This window comes from Monodon monoceros, unplaced genomic scaffold, assembly GCF_005190385.1.
Source record: "Monodon monoceros isolate NGI ecotype Baffin Bay Population unplaced genomic scaffold, NGI_Narwhal_1 Super_Scaffold_5, whole genome shotgun sequence".
Classification (NCBI taxonomy): Eukaryota; Metazoa; Chordata; class Mammalia; order Artiodactyla; family Monodontidae; genus Monodon; species Monodon monoceros.
This window is the reverse complement of record NW_021703782.1, coordinates 102,532,239-102,553,922: the sequence shown is the minus strand read 5'-3', so window position 1 is coordinate 102,553,922 and position 21,684 is coordinate 102,532,239. Positions and strand designations below refer to the sequence as shown.

Here is a 21,684-nt window from a genome sequence, read left to right as displayed (position 1 = left end):
CAGATCTAAGTCCAACATTTATTAGTTGTTTGACTGTGAGTGTTGATTTCTCCTTCAGGAAAATGGGGGTTAGAGGATCTGTTCCATGGGTAATGTGTGAGGATTAAGTGAGATAACCACATGTAAAAATCTTTGTGTGTAGAACATCATTGATGTTTGATGCATGGTGTTCTGATAATTTTAGTGCTAACACATTCTGTGTGCAGTTCTGTGTACTGAGATTTTTCTGGCAGTTTTTCCTGCTTTGATTAATATATATAAAATGAATTTCAGAAGATTTAAAATGTGCGATGCATGGATGTTATATCTTAAAATTTGTACCACTATGGAATGCCAGGAATTAAGCAGCTGGGAACCAAAAGCCCAAGAAAGTTGGATTATGCATCTTGATTCCTGGTTGCTGCAATGGTGGTACTAAGCCAATAGATGGTGCCATTATGTTAGGAGATGAGAAAATATTTACTTCTGCAAGTCATCATGTTGTTTCAGGGAATGTAACAGAGCCAGTCCTTGCTGGTTCTTTATCTGTTCTAATTAGAGTAGACTTTGTTCTTGATTCTGTGTAGAAAATATTAAATGTCTTGTAGGTAAAATAGTGAGATACTGAATTAATGTTAGGGTGCTCTTCCTCCTGTTTTTTCTGCTCTGACATTTCACCATGAAGTCTTTTGTGATTTGAGTTCAGTCCTTAGTCTATAACCAAATACAAGCCCTTGCTAGGAGTACATTTCAGAACTTAAATGCAATGCGCACAGTTTTAAGTCCTTTGCTTTTTAAACCCCATTTCAGAGAGAGTGGGGTTAATTAGTTCATCTTTACCTGCTTTTGTTTCAGAATTGGCCCTACTACAAAAAGTGCCTTTACATTCTCGTAACCTAGTGCTTGATGATCTTTTACTTTCTTGTTGGACAGACCAAGTGGAAAGTCATTATATACATCAGAAGACTTTTCATGTGGAGGTCATGTAACTAGGGATTTGTTGGCAACCAGATCTGCCATTACTAGCTGTGTGTTTTTGGTTAGGTTCCTTTACCTCTCTGACCTTAGTTTTTTTTGTTTTGTTTTTTTGCATCTATAAAGTGGAGATAATGCCATCTAGTCCACAGATGAATAAAGTGAAAAAATATATGTAACAGTGTTTTGCACATTTTTCCGGTAAATAGGACTTATTATTGTTTGCACAAGGCTCTATGGACAGATAAACCTTTACTTACAATTAAGGCTAAGTGTGTTTTTATAAATTATTAAACTCTGTAGTCCTTTGTCCTAGAGGGTTCTAAGGGACAGGAAAACTTGGAAAAGGCCCGCAAAGGGATTAACTTGCAGTTTGGGAAGATATTTTGAAATGCGGGCCAGAGTAAAGGGTGCCTTTGAAAGACCTGTCAGCTCTAACTGCCTCGAACTCCTGCAGCAGGAGAGAAGTGTGTACCCCGCGCTCTGCAGTGCTGAGTGAGAGCTAGTTTCCTGGTGGGGCCTGATGATTGTGGGAGCCTGATGATTAGGAGAGGTAATTTTAAGGTAATTTTCATCCTCCATCTTATCCTTTACACATAGGGTTAGGTGATGACTCCTCTGTTTGAAGGAGAACAGTTTTCTGTCCTCATACCTTGTGGCATTTCATTAAAATACATTAATAAAACACAGCCTTTCACTTTTTAGGCCTGAATGCCCCAAATGTTAGTCTTTTCTTAAGAATAAGTGTTTATAACCTGTCAGGTCAATGAGACATTGCAGTTGCAATTATAAGAAAAATCCCTGTTCTCTTCGAGTGGTGTTTTACATTATTTACATAGAGTAAAATTTAACTCCTTTTTGACTACATTACATTTAGAAAAGGAACTGCATTTTTTGAGAAATTAGTTTCTGAATGAAATGTTGTTGGATGCTTTAAAATCTATTTCTTAGCATATTAAATGGAATATATATATATGTATATTTTCATTGGGGATAAAATGACATTGAGGTACATTTGCTGATGAAAAGGAAGCATTCTTTCCCCTCACGAGGGGTTTAAATGTAATACTCAGTGCTTACTCAGGAGTGAAAACATCAAATTAAACTGCTTATGCTGACAAAGGGCAAATCTGGATTTCAGCAACCCATGCAAGATTGTCTGATTGCTTGGCCTGCCTCTCCTGGAAGCTTTTGGCCAAGACTTAAAATGAAATGCATGCATACATTTAAACCATTTCAAGTCAGTGTCTGAGTTTTCCCAAGCTCTAAGAGGAGTTCCACTGCTCTCTAGTGGCTGAATGTGGTCCCCCGACACCAGCATTGTTTTATTTTCATGAATCAGCTCTTCACACATTGGCAGTATTGGCTTCCAGAGCAGGCACCAACACCAGGAGACCATACCTTGTAGACAGAAACAGACTGAAAAATGATCCCCATCCATGGGTCTGTGGAGAGCACCAAATTTTGTCCAGGATGAGTGGCCAGTTGACTAACAATGAGCAAGTGTGAGTAAGCACTCTGTCGCGGAGAGCTGACACTGATGGATGAGAAAGTTCTTGGTGTTACTCTTTTATCGCTGCATACATCTTACACCTTGGCAGGCCACGGTGGCAAACAGGTCCTTGGGTGCTTAAAATGGACCACTTCTTAGCAGAAGGAGCAGCTCTTTTCCTGAAAAGATCTGGTTGAATTGATTTGGGGGAAAAGCAGTTAGAAATCCATTTCCTGCTGCCTCTCAGAACTTCATGACTTTGAGAGAAGAAATTTTAAAGACCTCCATTTCTGTTAAAGACCTGAGACTTGCTGAGAATGATTGTATAAAAGAGCCCCTGGAGGACGGGGACCTTGTGTTAGAGTATTTGTAACAGCTGACTTTTATTGAGCTTTTACTATGTGCCAGGCATTCTGTTTTACTTGTGACGTCTCATTCAGGTCTCAGCCGACCTATGAGGAAGACGCATTCTATCATCTTCCCCTTTGTGCAGGGAGGCAGCCAGGGCAGTAGGGCTGCTGTCCTGTAGTTTCTGGGGCACCATTCACCTTGTGCTTGCTGTGGTGGTGCCGCCAGGAGCAGCTTGGCAGTCGTGCAGGGCTGGGAGGGCCTCAATGGTGTGCTGTGGGAAAACAGGCAGGAAGCTCAGCTGTGCCACATCTTTTGCATCCGTGTTCCAGAGCCTGCCGCTCAGTGGGCACCTGGGATGGTTGGTTTGAAAGAATGAGTGGAGAGTTGCCCTTCTGAAAGGTGCATGGGCTAAAGAGCCACAAGACCTAGATTTGAATCTTGGCTCCCCTTATTGCCTTTAAATCAGCTGAGCCTCAGTTTCCGTGTCTGTAAAATGAGGAAATACCTGCATCACATGAGTTAGGGTCTGGGACCGATAAGGTCCTAAGGGTAAATATTTTCCCTTCCCCAGTGTGAGAATTTGTGAGCCTAGACCTTATTAGAAAAAGCAGATTTCTACCTGCTGGCTTTCAGATCCTTCCTAGAGCTTGACTTAGAGCAGCATGTTTTAGAAAATTATTTGTCTTTTATAGTTTCTTCAGCATGTCTGATAAAATAGGTTCTAGAATTGCCAAGTTTGGTTTCATACTTGAGTGAACCCTGACATGTATAAAAATAACACGTTTCATGGTTTAAAAAAATTCCCACTATCCTTAAGCCATATTAATGGAGGTATTTTTTTAAATATATAGAGCAAGTAAAAGCAATATCTTAGTAAAATTTTCTTGATACATTTCATATTTTGTCCTGAGTTGGATTGTTCTCTCAGAAAAAGTTAGGATTCAAATTGAACTACTAATACTAATGCTGATAAACTAAAATCAGAAACACTCTCAGAGGGTTTAGAAAATGGAGACTAATTTCAGTTTTATTTTATTTTTTTTGAATGGGGCTATTTAAAAGTAAATGCTTAGATACTTGAACAGCATTGCTAAATAGTGAATGGCATCTGTTTAATCATTTAAAACATTTAACTGAAATCCCAGTCTCATTTGAATTTCCAAGCAAAACAACACAAATTAACTGTATCCAGATGTGTGGAAATCATTCTGCTGTAATCTGAGCAAAAAGTAAGTTAGAAAGCATGCTTTTGGGGGTGGAGAGTTAAGAAAATAGAGCTGCTTCCATGCTTACTTGCTAATCTTAATTTCAAGCATTTGGCTTTGTAATTTAAGAGGCAGCACATGGAACAGAAGCAGTGTTGGACACTTTAAATTTAGGATGATTGGGGCTCACATTCCCAGATTTGCTAATCACTAGCTGTGTGATCTGGGCAAGTTCCTTATCTCCAAAATTCAGTCTTCCCTCCTGTGAAATGGGACTGCATTTACCTGCCATGTCTGAGGAGCAGACAAAACTCATGTGACTGTGCTTTGAAATTTCATAAAACACCACGTGGACTGTGTCTGTTGTGGTCTGTTTAGTAATTTGTTTGCCACATAGTATACTTCTGGATAAGTAGATCTGGCTTGGCGCTGATATGCTCAAAGGACTTCATTGTTAAGATGATTTTATCTGTTTTTAAAAAATTTTGGTGCCTGTTCTAAGGAAGCCCTCCTAAGGACTGTGGTGGAGAGACATGGTGTGTTTATTTGTGATGATTGACTGCTGTTGTTCCTTGAGACTGTTGACGCATGCGTGGGTTGACCTTCAGGCCCCTGTGTACAGATTTCAGGACTAAGCTGCCTGCTGCTGCTGTTACATAGCAAGACTGTGACAGCTGGCAAGGTCTTGGTCTTTTGGCTTTTTTTTTTTTTTAATCCCTTAACAAAGTTGAATTCTTATTTTTTCCAAGTGTATATCTTAAAAAATTGTAAGTAATGCATCGTCTTTGAAAAAAAATAAGAAAACACAAGTAAACAAAAGAATGTAGCACCACCCAGAAATAAGCATAATTTAAAAAAATTTTCTTCCAGATGTGTATAATATGTATTATATAAACATATCTGTTAATTTTGCTTGGGAACATGTTTTTCCGTCAGTAAATATTGTATCATGGACATTGCCAAAAAATATTATATTTAATCACCATGTATATAGTATTTTTTTATTTTCCCTATCTCCTGATTGTTGGTGTTGGACCTTTACATTTACCTCCAGTTTTTGTTACTGTTGCTGTTGTTACTTTTGCTTTTTTCTAATCTAAACAGCGATCATAATGTCATTTGGGTACTTATCCATTTATTTCTTTAGAATATGTTTCTAGCAGAATTGCAGGTTTGGTGGGTGTGTATATAGCTTTATGCTTTCTGATTGATGTTTCTAAATTGTGTGTTAGAAAAGTTCTATCCATTTGTGCTTCTACAAGAATGTTAGATTGCCCTTTTTACTACATCTTTGTCAGCACTGGGTATTATTCTTTTTAATTTTTGCTAATCTAAAAGCCAAAAAATGGCTATTTAGTTTCAATTTATATTTCTTTGATTACTAGTGAACTTGAACAGTGTCTCTAAATGTGTATAGGCCTCTGCTTTTTTTCTTTTCTGTAAACTGCTGTGTCCTTTTCTCTGTTGGTGTATTGATGTTATTTATCTGTGAGCTCTTTTTACTTATTAATGCCCTGTGTGTTGCACATATTTCTCTGAGTTTCAGGGCTTATATTTTACATTGTTTACAGGTGTTAGTCTTTTTTTTTTTTTTAAGCCAGTCGCTTATTATTCATAAGACAGATACTTCATTTTAAAAGCATGGCTGGTCACAACTACTGAGCCTGTGCGTCTGGAGCCTGTGCTCTGCAACGAGAGGTCGCGATAGTGAGAGGCCCACGCACCCCGATGAAGAGTGGCCCCCGCTTGCCACAACTACAGAAAGCCCTCGCACAGAAACGAAGACCCAACACAGCAAAAATAAATAAATAAACTAATAAACTCCTACCCCCAACATATAAAAAAAAAAGAAAAAAAGAAAAGCATGGTTGGAGATGTGACCCTTGTGGCGTTTATGCCTGAGCCCTCTTCTCCTGGAGGTCTGCAGTGTGGGTGCCCCATGGAGTCATCTGGAAGGTCTGAGGGTGAGTCAGGCCCTGGCAGTCAGAGATGGGGAGCAAGACTGTGCTTTCTGGGACTCACAGGGGCGTCTGTTGAATTCTTTTAATAAGCATCAAACCTGGACAGCCAGGGTAAGGCGGTGCCCACCCAGGTGGCTGCAGTGGATCAGGGGGTGCAGAGCAGTTTCTGTCCCTCGTGGATGAAAGAGGGCTGAGTTGCATACCCTTCCCCCCATCCCTGTCTCTCCCCACAGACTGCGTGCTGGGCGGTTTGGGAGTTGGTGGTTGAGCAGATGGGTGTGTGTGGATGGCGTGGGTGAGCTTGGGGAAGGACGGTGGGTACAGAGGCAAGTCAGTGGGTAACTAGGTAGCCGTCACAGTGTCGTGCACACCCTCTCTCTAAATGCTGGTCACTGGATTGTACCTCGTATTGCTGTTTTGAAGAGCTTTGTTCTGGAAGCTGGCTTCTAGTAACTGTGGGTGGGCTGAAAAAGGCAGACTTGGTGGAGGTTGCTAAGGAGCAGCTACCTGGAAACTACTGATGAGACAGAGCTTTGGTAGAAAAATGCAGAAATCCAAGGAGGGCGTTTCATTCCTGTGATATCATAGAGTTCAGACCAGACTAGGACGTATAATAGGACATGGTTTTGTGGGTTTAAAGGCTTCTTTTCTTTTGAAAATTGACTTGCTTTACATTTGAGTTTGTCTTATATTCACCCCGGTATGATAAATTAGGTATTAAATGTTCTTTTACACTTTATCAAGGCATTTATTGCTGTCACTCCTTCAGGGCCAGCTCCGTTTCCCCAGCTCCTCCATTTGAACCGTTGTACTCAAATCAGCCCAGCCTAATGCAGCAAATTCTATTTAGTGCTCACTGTGTGCCAGAGACTGCTAGGTATGGCGGATGCAGCTGTGAAGGGATGGACAGCTGGCAGAGATGAGAGTGATAAACTCTCATGGGGGTGTGGTGGTCAAGGAAGCCTTCTAGGAGGAAGTCATCTCGCAGTTGGGGTTGGATGGGTGCCTCGGAGTTCTGTGGACTGTCAAGGGGGCAGAGGGAATAGCACGTGCCAAGGTGGGATAGGCTTGAAATGGTCTGGGCATTTAGGAAATTCTTGTCGGTTTAGTGTTGGTAGAGTGTCAAGTGTGTGTGTACATTGGGGAGGAGGAGGGGCTGAGCGAGCCAGAGACCTGGTCATGGAAGGTCATGTGTGTCTGCTCTGAACTATATTGTGGCCTGTAGAACTTTCTGTTTGAGAGAGTGACATAGGGTCACACCTGAGACAGGAATCCTGCCCTGTGCTTGTTAGTCCTGTAATCCTAGACAAGAAGCTTTATCACTTCACTGGGTTGCTGTGAGGATGACCAAATGACAACATACGATGTGTGGCCCACGGTGGGTGCCCAAACAGAATGCTCTTGTTCTTCCCTCTTGGCTTCCTCCTCTCTCCTATAAGAGAAATTGAGGGCAGGTCTTGTACTCCTTGCTCTTAGAGCTCGTCCTGCGTTTGTGGAAAGCATATTCCCTCTGACATCCATTTCCTTCACCTGACACGCCCACTGTCTAAAGCAGAGCCCCCTATACCCGGTACACTGTCCCCTGGCTTTTCTGTTTGTTTATTCCTTAATGGGAAACCAGGCCGTTCTGACTGATTGTCTAAGGTGGCCTTGTTTTTGGAATAAAAAATCAGGGTAAATCCTTCAGAGGATTTTTGCCTTGGTTTTGGGTATGAGAGTGCCAGGTTAATATGTTGATGCTGAAATCATGGAATGTCTGTGGACATTATTATGGTTTATGGGGAAAATGGGATATAATATTTAAACATTTTGTGAGTCAAATGGCTGCTCTATTACTATGGAATTTGATGATTTATTATATATAGTTTTAAGTGGCATTGAAATAAAATCTGGGAAACTTGAATTGAAATTATTTAAAAAGACCTGTCTCATTGAGTTTACCATCTTTTTTCTTTTTAATGGCAAACTCCTTGTTCCTTCCCCCGGTTGCATTGCCTTGAAATTATGTGAGGATTTGCATGTTGTTCTCTTGCCATTTTGGGCGTTTGCAGTCATATTTGAAATTCTGTCTTCTCTTTTCTAAGCAGCAGACACACATTCAGAGTTTCCTAGAAACCTGTTGACAAAGTCAATTGCACTCCATTTCCTAGCACTTCTGTGTACTTCTGAAAAGGGGGCGCCAAAGTCCTCCTTTCCTAAAAATGCTAGGAGCAGGAGCTAATTTGCAAGTGATTTAGAAATTGTTTTTAATGTTGAATTTCCCCTTCTTTTCAAGTTTATTTGGAGTCCACTTATCTTTGATCTCAGGGGAAGCAGAATCAGGCAGTTTAGCAAGCTCCTGTTTTCCTGAAAACATCTCAACTCTGCACGTGCATGTGTACCTGTATGTGTGTGTGTGTGTGTGTGTGTAAGTTGGTGTGTGTGTTTTGGGGGGGTGTGATGTAAATGAGGAAGCAGAAATACAGTGTAATAGGGATCCCTGTGTCCTTTCTATGTTTAACTCTTCTACACCTTCCACTATAAAAAAAAAAAAAAAATCACTGTGATGAGAAGCATCACTACATTGATAGACACTTTTTGTTCTAAGAATTTAGATTTAGCATGTACTTCCACTTACGGAAATTTTTTCTGTGGTGGTGTTTCTCATGAAAAAAAGCTTTTGATAAAGGAAGAATTATTATATTAGGAGGGAAATATTTTTCATTTCTTAAAGTATTAGGTGAAGCTAAGTAGAAGGAAATATATGTGCCTGGGAAAAATTAGAGTAAAATTAATTTCTTGTGAAACTGCGAAAGAAAGGATGGCCCAGGAGAAAATACAGGCTAGTAGTCTTTAGGGAAAGATGTCTTTAAGGTAAGTTGTGTTTCCCCTTTTACAGTAATTGATTACAGTTTTCCACAAAATTGTTAGCTCTTAGGTAAATAGCCGTCCTTCCCCTGTCCTTTTCTAATGTTTATTTCTGGCCTCTGGTGCGTTTACCCTTGGGCTCTTTGCAGAGACATTCTTGGACCAGGTTGGAAAAGAAGTATTTTTTTTCCTGAGGTTTTCTGATTTGCAATTTTCTTGTTTCTTCGTGACAGTTGTCCTTTGTTTTCCATACAAAACCAGCTCGTTTTTTACTACAAAGTCTGAGACTGGTTCTCACCAATGCCTTAAAACAGGTTACTTTCCCCCCTTGATCCCTGAAACTCAGAGTAAATGTGAGTCACAAAACATTGGTGAACTTTGACTCTATTTCCAGATTTTCCAGGACACATAAACTATGAAATTGCAAGGTTTGATTTTGGTGAATTTGTGTATATATATCTAGTTTTATTTGGGTACACTAGTTTTATATCTGTTTAATTTCTGTTTCCTTTCTAAAGGGCTTTTAATATCTCTTTAGGTTCCTTTTGTTTTTTTGTGTGTGCGTGTGGAGAAAAAATTGTGAGAGGGGAAAATGGGGTTGCCTTTTGCTCCCAAAGCTTAAATGAATAGTCATTGCCCGTAATGCCGTCTACGCTCATAGCTTCCCCCTGCTTTAGATGCGATGTATCCGGTGCTGTGAAGGTAATGATCCTCAACCACAGCAATATTCCCTAACAGGAGTATCTGTCATATTCATTGGGATTACCATGTTCATTGATTTGTGTCTGTAAATCTGCTGTTTCTACCCTTTAAATTTGATCTATAATTGGACCTCCTTAAATGGTTCAGATAAGGTAGTCTGTATTTTCTCAATGCAGCGATGCTGTCAGCTTCTCCTTTTTCATTATACATTCAGCAGACTTGATAAAATCAGCAGGACACCTCATTTGAAACTGTTTAATCGCTGCCTTTTTCCTTTGCTAAACCATTGAGGTGGTCAAGCGATGTACACAAATCATTTTAAATAGAAAATATGGTTTTCTCTGTGACCCAGCTAAATAGATAGTGTTATGCAAAACAAGTTAAAAAGTAATAAATGCCAAAAAAATCTTCTAATTGGAGTAAAAAATTGTGGGCAACTCTATCCTCTCTCCAAAAGTAGAGTATCCTAAAATATTGCCAGGACCCTGTAAAGACAAGATGATGGTTTTCTAAAGATTCTCTGGTTTCTGAACAAAACAAGTTTAAATTTTCATAGTGCTGAGCTGCCTTTTATATCCATTCAAAGGGAGCCCATACTTATTTGTAATGCCTTTACATCCTGCTTTTGTAGGGAGAAATTTGCTGTCTGTTAATATCTGTGCAGCATAACCTTTCAGCCATTTGCTATTGTGATAATAAATTTTTGTTTCTTTGTCTGTCATTTTGTCTACTCAGCTGTTACTCCTCAACGTACGAACTAAAAATAATAGCTCCAAATAAATGCCACATAATAAAGTGTTTTACAGTTGTAGCTGGAATAACCTGGTGGCCGTAGCTCACAGTCCTATTACCATTGCTGGTGCTGTAGTTTCTTCCCCGTGTGTCAAGGTGACTCTACCGGGGCCAGCTCATTAAAACAATCTATTCTTTCTAACTGGCTTGGTATTTAGCGCTATACCCAGCAGCCTGCCAAGGCACAGCTTTGGAGCACAAGAGTCACAGCACAGGATATATGAAATTATGTGGCATTCACTTTTTGAACAAATACAAATTATCCATAACCTCATTTTCATGCTTCAGGATTTTATTGTGAATAATTTACAGTTACTCCTGTCAATAGTAGAAGTAGGGCCAGTTGCAGGTTTACCCGACATAGTGGTAAGTGTGACTCCAGGCTTTTGAAGAGCAGTGTTTACCTGGTTTTTGTGGCCCTATAGTGTTAATATTTACATTGTACTTGACAACATTGTGTGTGTTTTGCCATTTTTGCTGCCCCGAGGTAAACTTGAGATGGAGAAGCTGGGAGTTGGTAAATATGCTAAAAATGCATCTTTTTTCCTACAGGTTCTGGCTCCTTAGCAGCAATGGCCGTGTTTGAAGATAAATTTAGGCCAGATATGGAGGTATGTAAGTTCCTACAGTTTTATTCTCTTTCACATTATCTTTCTAGTTGTATGTTGGACATTTACAAATTGATTGCTGATTCCTCCGAAGTTTGAACAGCACTGCTGTTAGTTGGAATGCTCTTTGGCACAGGTACTATGTTTGCTGAGAAGACTGGTTACTTGGGAAAGCTTCATTTTGGAGTGGCCTGCTATGCCCTCCCTCAGGCTTGAGGAGCCTGTACTGTTCAGCTTTTTGCTCTGGCCTTTGGGCTGTCTGGGAATCTTCTTGGCTGTAAATGCTGCTGCAGTGTAGCATGTTTTCTTATGCGTTATCACAATATCTCAAAATGACAGGTGTTTTGTTTTTTCACTAAGAATAGAGAAACTATGTATGTCTTTGCATGTCACACAGACCTGGCCTGAAAATGCGGGCAGTTTGAAAAATCCCTATAGGTTGTTCTGCATTTGGCGGAAGATGGGGACAATACCATGTGTGTAGTGGCCTGTTATCAGAGCATGATGTATGTATCTGGTCTCACATATATTTATAAGAGATTCTTTTATTATATTTTCTTTGGTAGTGGGGAGGGCGGTATCTTCTGAATGACATTCCACCTGTGTCTGCTTTAATGATAGATGTACCTCCATTAAGCAACCCCCTAGACCCCAAAATCTCCAAGAACAAGCCACAGGTCTTTCATTGTCGCTTTGGAAGGAGTGTTCAGTGTGCTTGGATACTTCATGGTACCATGTTATTCCTCCACTGTGCTTTATCCTCGCTGCTGAGCCAGCTTGTAGGCGCATGACGTCCTGAAGGCAGCCCTCTTCAACTGCCCTTGTCTTTTGATAGGTGTTAACTTTTTCATGGGTATATCAACTGTGTTCAACAGGTACTAGGCTGTTTATGAGTGGTCTGCCCTATTCCTTAATATGTAGGTTTCTGCTCTTCCTGCTTTTGCAGTAGTGTTTTGTGTAGATACCAGCGGGTGTTTCTGGGAATTACTTTTTGACAATGCTTTATGCCTAATCATCTTTGGAAAAGATTGCATGTTTAAAAGTTTTTGTTCTTCTCTAGCTCATTGTCATTAGAGCATCAAGTGTCATTGGAGCTCTGAAGCTCTCTGATCTTCAGGTTTGGGCCAAGTGCCAGGAGAGCAGAGAATGTAGGGTCGTGGATGCTGCTCAGCCAGAACAGGGGTCTCCTGCCAGAAGCCACTACATCCTTGATATTTGAGGATAGCACATGTAAGGGACTTGGTCACTGATGGCTAGTTTTCTCCCCTTTCTTGAATTATCTGCAGGAATTAAAACGTGTGACTAAAGATAGAATTTAGCTATAGGTGTTTTGTACTAGAAACAATAGTCTTGCTCCAATTAAGAATAGTAAACAGGTCCAAGTATCAACTGTAAATGAGATTAGAATTCTGTTCTCATTTCTCAATGTGAACATTTATTCCCATATCAGCATTATTTTCTGTTTGGGGTTCTTAAGTACAGAGGAAAAATAAGATATACTAGGTCACTTAAAAAGAAAAATTAAAAACGATCTCCCAGTTTTCAAACTAAAGGAGAGGAATTCCTAATGCTCCACAAATCCATTAGAACTAATGCAGGTATAGAGAGAGAGACTGATGATTTTCATTTAGAAAATCACCTCAGTAGTGTCAGGCCCTCCTTTAAACCACATTAATCTTTTCAAATTTTCTTGAAAGCTGTGTCTGTTTCCAATTGATTGGGACTTCCATATGTTAAAGAAAAATGAGAATTGCATAAAAAGTTGAAAGCATGAGGTATATTAAAAGTGATTTTACAAAAATAAGCTGAAAATGGATTAAAGACCTAAATGTAAGGCCAGAAGCTATCAAACTCTTAGAGGAAAACATAGGCAGAACACTCTATGACATAAATCACAGCAAGATCCTTTTTGACCCACCTCCTAGAGAAATGGAAATAAAAACAAAAGTAAACAAATGGGACCTAATGAAACTTCAAAGCTTTTGCACAGCAAAGGAAACCATAAACAAGACCAAAAGACAACCCTCAGAATGGGAGAAAATATTTACAAATGAAGCAACTGACAAAGGATTAATCTCCAAAATTTATAAGCAGCTCATGCAGCTCAATAACAAAAAAACAAACAACCCAATCCAAAAATGGGCAGAAGACCTAAATAGACATTTCTCCAAAGAAGATATACAGACTGCCAACAAACACATGAAAGAATGCTCAACATCATTAATCATTAGAGAAATGCAAATCAAAACTACAATGAGATATCATCTCACACCAGTCAGAATGGCCATCCTCAAAAAATCTAGAAACAAATGCTGGAGGGGGTGTGGAGAAAAGGGAACACTCTTGCACTGCTGGTGGGAATGTGAATTGGTACAGCCACTATAGAGAACAGTATGGAGGTTCCTTAAAAAACTACAAATAGAACTACCATATGACCCAGCAATCCCACTACTGGGCATATACCCTGAGAAAACCATAATTCAAAAAGAGTCATGTACCAAAATGTTAATTGCAGCTCTATTTACAATAGCCTGGAGATGGAAACAACTTAAGTGTCCATCATCAGATGAATGGATAAAGAAGATGTGGCACATATATACAATGGAATATTACCCAGCCATAAAAAGAAGCGAAATTGAGCTATTTGTAATGAGGTGGATAGACCTAGAGTCTGTCATACAGAGTGAAGTAAGTCAGAAAGAGAAAGACAAATACCGTATGCTAACACATATATATGGAATTTAAGAAAAAAAAATGTCATGAAGAACCTAGGGGTAAGACAGGAATAAAGACACAGACCTACTAGAGAATGGACTTGAGGATATGGGGAGGGGGAAGGGTAAGCTGTGACAAAGTGAGAGAGTGGCATGGACATAGATACACTACCAAACGTAAGCTAGTGGGAAGCAGCCGCATGGCACAGGGAGATCAGTTCGGTGCTTTGTGACTGCCTCTAGGGGTGGGATAGGGAGGGAGACGCCAGAGGGAAGAGATATGGGAACATATGTATATGTATAACTGATTAACTTTGTTATAAAGCAGAAACTAACACACCACTGTGAAGCAATTATACTCTAATAAAGATGTAAAAAAAAAAAGTGATTTTAACACTGCTAAAGTAATTTTATATTATTTATTTAGACTTTGGATTTGAAATGATTCAAAGGCCATGAACTTAATATTGCTGATTTAGGGAAGCAAAGGGAAATGTGAATCATCCCTTCAATAAAATTTCTGATATTATCAGTCTGAAGAGTTGTGTTCCTTAGATCAATTTTATCTATAATTCAGAGCACTTGTTGTTTTGTATTAGCTGCGAGAGCTTGAAACAGGTTGACTGAATTCCCATTTCAGATTGTTAATTAAATTTACAATTTCAGGTGAGTGGTTTTTATTCACTGAACTTATTGACACTTGACACAGACTGACAATCAAAAAAAGTCAGTTTATTAAGGAGAAGGTAGTACTTGCTTCTCCAGTGAAGTGAGTTTAAAAGTAAATAGAAGGCAATGGTAATACTTTTAAAAATCTAAAGGGAGGGCTTCCCTGGTGGCGCAGTGGTTGAGAGTCCGCCTGCCGATGCTAGGGACACGAGTTTGTGCCCCAGTCCGGGAAGATCCCACGTGCCGTGGAGTGGCTGGGCCCGTGAGCCATGGCCGCTGAGCCTGCGCGTCTGGAGCCTGTGCTCCGCAACGGGAGAGGCCACAACAGTGAAGGCCCACGTACCGCCAAAAAAAAAAAATCTAAAGGGATATTAATAGATAATAAAATTATTGTGAAGACCAAGCAACTAACTGCTGGCCACCCTGCTTTCTTCTGGTGACGATTAAGTGATGTGGTTTCAGTGGAAGGCCGAGACTGCTTAGGAAAGTTGAGAGAACCCTGTTTTAGTGACTTTGCTGTGAAAGAGAATTCGGCCAGGGTGTCATTTCTGGCTCTGCATTTGTATAGAACTCATGGAAACATTTGGTTTCAAATTTCCAAACTTTATTTTTCTTCTTTCCATGGAGGCTTTCTGTCTTTCTGTGGCAAGAAGCCCTCCATAACTTTTCTTTCTTGCCTATTTTGAGACTGAAGGGTTGGAATGACTAAGTCTGCTTATTTCCCTTTAGTAGGGGAAAGGATTCTGGACATGTCTCAAACAAACCCAGGAGACCTGCCTCTCAGGTCTTGCATGGATCTCCAGGACAGTAACTGCTGCTCACTTCATAGAGAATTGCATGGGGAGGGGAAGTTTCAGGCTCTCATAATTACAAATCGTTTGCCAAACAGTGATTTTTAGGCCAGGCTCATGAAACAAACTCTTGGCTTTATTGTTAAAACAAATAAATTAGGAAAAGCCCATAGTCTTTTTTTTTTTTTTTTTTTAAACTGCAAACCTGTGCCTTGGACAGTGCTGGGCCTAGACTGTAGTATTTATGGAATGAAAGTCCCTGCCTCCTTAAAAACCTTTAATGTTTTCTCATTGTCTTTGGCTGCACAGTCTGGTATGGTAGCCACCAAACCACATGTAGCTGTTGAGCACTTGAGTGTAGCTAGTCTGAATTGAGAGGTGCTGTAAGTAGAAAACACATCCCAGATTTCAGAGACTGGGTCCAAAAGTTTAAAAACATATCTCATTAGTAATACGGTTACATGTTGTAACAATACTATTTTAAGTATATTGGGTTAAATAAAAATATTATTAAATTTTTTTCACCTATTTTTACTTTTTTATACGTGGCTACTAGAGAATTTAAAACTAAATATGTGGTTCACATATTTCTATTGGACAGGGCTAGTCTTGAACTTGTCATTTGCATACTACATTTAAGGATTCTGCCATGTCTGGATGCCACCTCTACTGTTATTTTTCTTGAAAATTTTCTTTTACATCAGCTCACTGTTTTATAAATTGAGTTATCATTTACATAAAATAAAATGCACAGATCTGAACTGTATAGTGCGATAGATTTTGGCATTTGTAATTACGCAAGTAACCATCAGTCAGATCAAGACAGAACATTTCCTTCACTGCAGAAGTTCTCCTTGCAAGTCAGTTCCCTTTCCTCTCTTCCCTACAGCCACTCTAGTTCACCTATTTAATTTAAATTTATTTTTAAAATACAGTTTGTGTCTATGAAATCCTGGGTTTGATGTGATGGTTATTTTTCCCCCCAAGACATGAAAATGAGTGCATACTATTAATATAAATAAAAAATGTATTCGTGTATCACCATCATGTAAGCCCAGGGGTATTAATATTAAACTTTAGGAAACATAGGTCTGCATTCCTGCTTCACTTCAACCCTTCTCGCCTGCTTGCTGTTCTTTGAATACAGTGTGTACTTGCTTGCTGTCGAATCCTGCTCTCTGCCGGTGCCTGCCAGCAATGCTCTCACCTTCTTCCTCATTTATTTGTGTTTCCATACTGCATTGTACACACCTGTCCCATTGTTTTATGGCTGTTTTCAGGGGCATCTCTGCTACTTGCCGAGAGAGGGGAGACCCTTGAGGGCAGGGACCATGAAATCATCTCTCCTCTTCAGCTCCTGATGTTCAGTACATGTTTGTAGAGTTGAGACAGGATAACCCGGAGCTAAAGCAAAATCTGAGTCATCAAAAACCACCTGGGAAATGGAGGGGACTTTCTCTTCTTCCCATCTGGAAAGTGCTGAACTTCTTTTTTTTTTTTTTTTTGAGATAACAGAAGATAACTAGTACATTTCTCATATAATACACAGTATTGGGCCAGAGTCAACAAACCAAACACCCCATTGAGTACACGGCCGAAATGAAGATGGGCCAAAGGGCAGGTGCTCATTGGGAAATTACAGGCCAAAAAGCAGAACAGTGAAACCTAGCTGGGATTCATAAATGCCTAAGATGGACTTCTGCCTTTAGAAGTAATCTGAACCAGTGATTTGCTTCAGGTAAAAGCTCTGACTCAAGGTTTCAGAGAAACTGCCGGCTAACTGTGAGTTTAAGGCCCATTAAAAATCTTCTAAAATTCTCATTCAGTTGTGGCCCTAACACTGCCTGTCCTAGTCTTGGGATGCTCATTTTCTTGTTTTTCTCCTTGCTGTTAGCCTGGAAGTTCTCTGAGGGCAGGAACTGTGCTTATTCGTTTCTATTTCCTCACACCTAAAATGGTGCATAGTAGGTAGTCAGCCAGTACTTGTTGAATGAGTGGATAAAAAGGTGTCAGAAGCAACCTTTCTTAGTTGGTCCCAGATTTACATTCCTTTGAAACAGTTTGATAACTTCACCTTTAGTGTTCATAGTTCTCAGATGGATAAAAATGAAGGCATTAAAAAATTGTATTACTGCTGATAAATCTCATGCCTTGTTTTTATCAGCAAAGGTGCTTATTTGGACACTGTACCTATGTATTAGCAGAATAGTGGATTTTGAAATGTGTGAGTTGACCTAATGACAAGGGTCATTAAACCCTCTAATACAATAGAGGGTTTTTTGGTGACGATGAATTGTGTGGAGCCATTCCCCTAGAATTTTTTTTTTTCTCCTATTGTTAAGGCTGGCATAAGAACTAAGCCCCTTATCCTGGTTATTATCCACAGGCTAGCTGGACAGGAAATTAGTGATAAACACACTGTGGCCTTCTGAGTCCATTTTCCAGTTAAGTTATGAGGAATTTGACCATTGTACCTGGAAATATGGTGTTAGCTTTGTGCGAGTATGTATCTTGAAAATTGCTGAAATAAAAACTTTTATTTTAGGGTGGGGAGGGTTAAGGAAATGAATCTGATAGCTTAGGTTAGTTTTCCTTCCATCCTGTTTCTTTGTAAGAAGGAATGTTTCCATTTGGCCCAGTGAGAAATTTAAACTCTTGAAGATTATAATTCATAAAAATGGGTAGAAGATTAATATTTAGTCTGTCAAGATCAGTACTGTCCCCTCTTTGCACTAATTGTCAGAAAGCGTGTGAGGGCTGCTGAAGGGTAGCGGTGTGCGGCAGGACCCTCACATCACAGGGAGATGATTCAAAGGCAAACTGTCCTGCACCCTCTGGTATCGACTTGCAAATTAGCATCTGGAATCTAATTAAACAAGCTTAATGAAAGTAGCAGCTGAATACTGCTGGAAAAGACAATCAGCTTTTTTCCCCTCTCTGATACATACTCTGTACTATTGAAGTTGGTCAACAAACACATCATGTGAGCACAGTTAAAAAAATTAGCATTTATTTGAAGAATAGAAACTGTTTTTCATTCTGTTACGCATTTGGCATGCTTTGGCGTCCCATGAGAGCCATGCCACAGCAGATAGCGCACAATATTTATAAATCCATGACAGGCAATAATAGCAACTTGAAAAATTCTTTTGCTAGAATCTCAAGTTGAGAGCTGCCAAAAGCTGAGAGGATCAGATCTGCAGTGGCAGCTGCTGTGCCCTACAGTTAGAATTCTAGACTTTGAAGATGCTCAACTTAAAGAAATGAAGACTGCAGGCTTAGCCAATTTTTGCAGGTTTCTAGAGCTCTGGCTCTCTGCCTTTTGAAGATGAGTTGCTGAAGCTTCTACCACTGCCTGAGGCGTGCTAACACCAGCAGGATCTTTTTTCCCCCCCAGTCTTAGTGTGTCTTCAGTTTTAAGTAGCACATGCTTAGTCAGTGCCAACTGTGATGGTCCTTTTTCTGGTCACAATACCGAGGGATGAGCTCTTACCCTATACCCTTTAGAGAGAAGCTGCAAAGATAGATGGTGACGTATACAAGTGCCACTTCAGCCGTCTGATTTATGGAGTCATATTTTATCACTTGGCAAGTGCTGGCCTCTAGAGGAGCCCTTATTGCTAAAGATGTGAGCAGCTATCGCCCTAAAGGCTTGTGTTTACCTCACAAACGTGATGCCAAACACGTAGCTACGGAGGAAACAGAATTAATCTGTCATGGCAGGCAGCTATAGATCCACTTTACATAATGAAAGAGTTGATACCAATATGGTGTTCTATAGCAAATTTTAGAAGTGACTGTAGTTTTTTGTTTGTTCAAGTCTAATAGTAGAAAGACACTGAAGTTTCAGATTTATTTGTGCCATGCAGATGGACAATAGTGTAAGAGATCTGCATTATTTTGATTAAAAAAAAGAATCTATTCAGTTTGGCACATAGACTGGTCCCAAGGGGAAGCATAGAGCATGAGTTCAATGTGGTCAGATGGAAAAGGGCACAGGAGCTTAGGAGCTACAGGATTGGCCTGTGAGTGTGTTTCCACTGTACGCACGGCACGACTGTGGGCAAGCCACAGCCCGGCACTGTTCATCCAGAAGACGGGGATCCAGAGACCTGCCTGTGGGCTGCTGTCAGGATTAGATGTGGTCTGTAAAGCACTTCATATGATGGCTCACACGAAATTGGCTCTAAAATATGGGAGCTGCTTCTGTGTTTTAGTAATTCAGTAGTAGGATACAAACATCACATAGCAACGACTAACATTATTTGTACTTGTGTCAGGGTTGATGATAGATATGATTCTTTTTTAAAAAAATTTTATATTTTATTTATTTTTGGCTGCGTTGGGTCTTCGTTGCTGCACCCAGGCTTTCTCTAATTGTGACGAGCAGGGGCTACTCTTCGTTGCGGTGCGCGGCCTTCTCATTGTGGTGGCTTCTCCTGTTGCGGAGCATGGGCTCTAGGTTTGTGGGCTCAGTAGTTGTGGCTCGTGGGCCCTAGAGCACAGGCTCAGTAGTTGTGGCACACAGGCTTAGTTGCTCCGCGGCATGTGGGATCTTCCTGGACCAGGGCTCGAACCCATGTCCCCTGCATTGGCAGGAGGATTCTTAACCATTACGCCACCAGGGAAGTCCTAGGTATGATTCTTCTTTCTTATCTGAAAGCTTAAAATCGGAGACAGGCCTAGCTAGTGGTCATGACAGTAGAAGAAGCCTGTTTAACACACAGCACAGGCTATGGAAATATTTGCCTTTTTGCTATGGGGCGAAGGTATTGAAAACACAGCAGTCATAGTAGCTGGTGCTTTTTGAGTGCTTATGCTGTGCCAGGCTCTTTTCTAACAGCTTTGTCTGCATCATCTTATTTACTTTTCAACAGTCGTGTGGGGTCTGTACTTTGTTATCCCTGTTTTGTTGAGAAGAAAAATAGGGTGTAGGGAGGTCACATATCTTACCCGAGGTCACACAGCCGGGCAGTGATGGAATCATGGTTTGAACCCTTGTCAGTCTGGCCCTCCGATGTGATCGATCACCCTGTTCTTCTGCCTCTTTGCTAGGCCTGTAGTTCTTTGACAACAGAGTGGGGAAGACATCTTATTCCAGCTGAGCAGAGGTGTGGGCTGCTTGGGCTATTCCTTTTCTCTGATGAGGTCTTGTGAAGATGGCACGAAGCCAGACGAATGTCAGAGGAGGTGTATAAACCTCTTTGGTGAGCTCAGTGACTGGAAGGAACCCAGGGATGGAAAGATGCAAAGTTAGAAATACAGAGATATTGGGAAATATAAGTAAGTCATTTGGCTGTGGAAGGTTATGTTTTTCTTCTCTTTGAATTCATCAGAATTTATTTTCATCTTTTAATTGTCCTCCCCCACAAATATCCTGAGGTTGTTTTTTCCCTCAGAGTTTTCAGATATTTTCAGGGGAGCTGTTTTTCTCTATATAGCTAATGTTTAGATGGCATAGCCTTCTTCAAATTTAGTAATGAGACCAATAAGCCTTTAAATATTGGTGAATGGCATTTGTCCATTTGAGGCAAATCATAAATAACTTGAACCAAAAATAAATAAATAAGCAAGACTATCATATTTGAATAATGAGGTGTTCTTTTTACCCCAACTGCCAAAACTTTTTAATCTTCGTCAACAATTGTTCTGTCCTCCGTCTTATTTAGGTTGCATCTGTGCGACTCAGCTCAGGAGCCCTGACAAGCGGCATATGAATTCTGTATTCATTAGTGATCTTGATCCAAATGCCTCTGTCCCTGCCACGGGGGCTCAGGTGTGGAAGCTGCTGGCTAATCCCACCAGCTGACATTCAGAGGTTTAATGACTCCATAGGAAGGTGACCACTCGCTGGGAGGTTTTGCTGGCGGAACCCACACAGCAGACAATGGAGATCAAGGAAGATGATCAGTGTTTAGCCGAGCACCTTCCTGTGTGACTTGAACCCTGCTAGCATCAAACAGAGTTTTAAGTAAATGCAAAATTAAAAACAAAACAAAACAAAAAACTTGCCCTCGATAGCTATCATAAACAGTGATTTTCCTGTCTGTATTGATATTGATGGTGTTTAAGACTGTTTTTGTTGTAGCAGTTTAATTAGGTGTCAGCTTGATAAGCTGAACTTGACTCACTTTTCCAGATTTTTAGATTTTAAGGTTATGTTTGTCTGGTACTACATCTGTTTAGGTATCTTGTATATCTGGGAAAAAATATATATACTTAAAGCCAAAATTAATTCTTATGAAATGTTCCTAAGAATCTATGCTGACATTTTTGTTTCTTGTGATCTCTACCTTTAAAAAAATTACTATCAGAATGTGAATTCTTTGATTGATGGGTGACATGTCACTAGATGTTTTGACTTTTTTTTAGGTCCTCTGTTCTAAAAATGTTGGATGCCTTATTATTTTAATAACAGCTTCATTGAGATATAGTTTACATGCATACAGCTCACTTACTTTAAGTGTACAATTCTGTGGTTTTTAGTATATTCACAGAGCTGTGCAGCTATCACCATAATCCATTTTAGACCATTTTCATCCCCCTCAAAAGAAATGCCATATCCATTAGCAGTCACTCCCCATTTCCCCTCAGCCCT

General features: G+C 40.1%; 1 protein-coding gene across 1 annotated transcript in view; it reads left to right on the top strand.

Annotated features, from left to right (window-relative positions):
- The window catches only part of PSMB7 (proteasome subunit beta 7), a 58,595-nt gene that overhangs the window by 17,362 nt on the left and 19,549 nt on the right, over nt 1-21,684 (top strand). Inside the window, exon 6 of the mRNA XM_029203706.1 lies at nt 10,857-10,915. Coding sequence (XP_029059539.1) covers nt 10,857-10,915 — 59 coding nt within the window. The remainder of the gene's footprint in view (nt 1-10,856; nt 10,916-21,684) is intronic.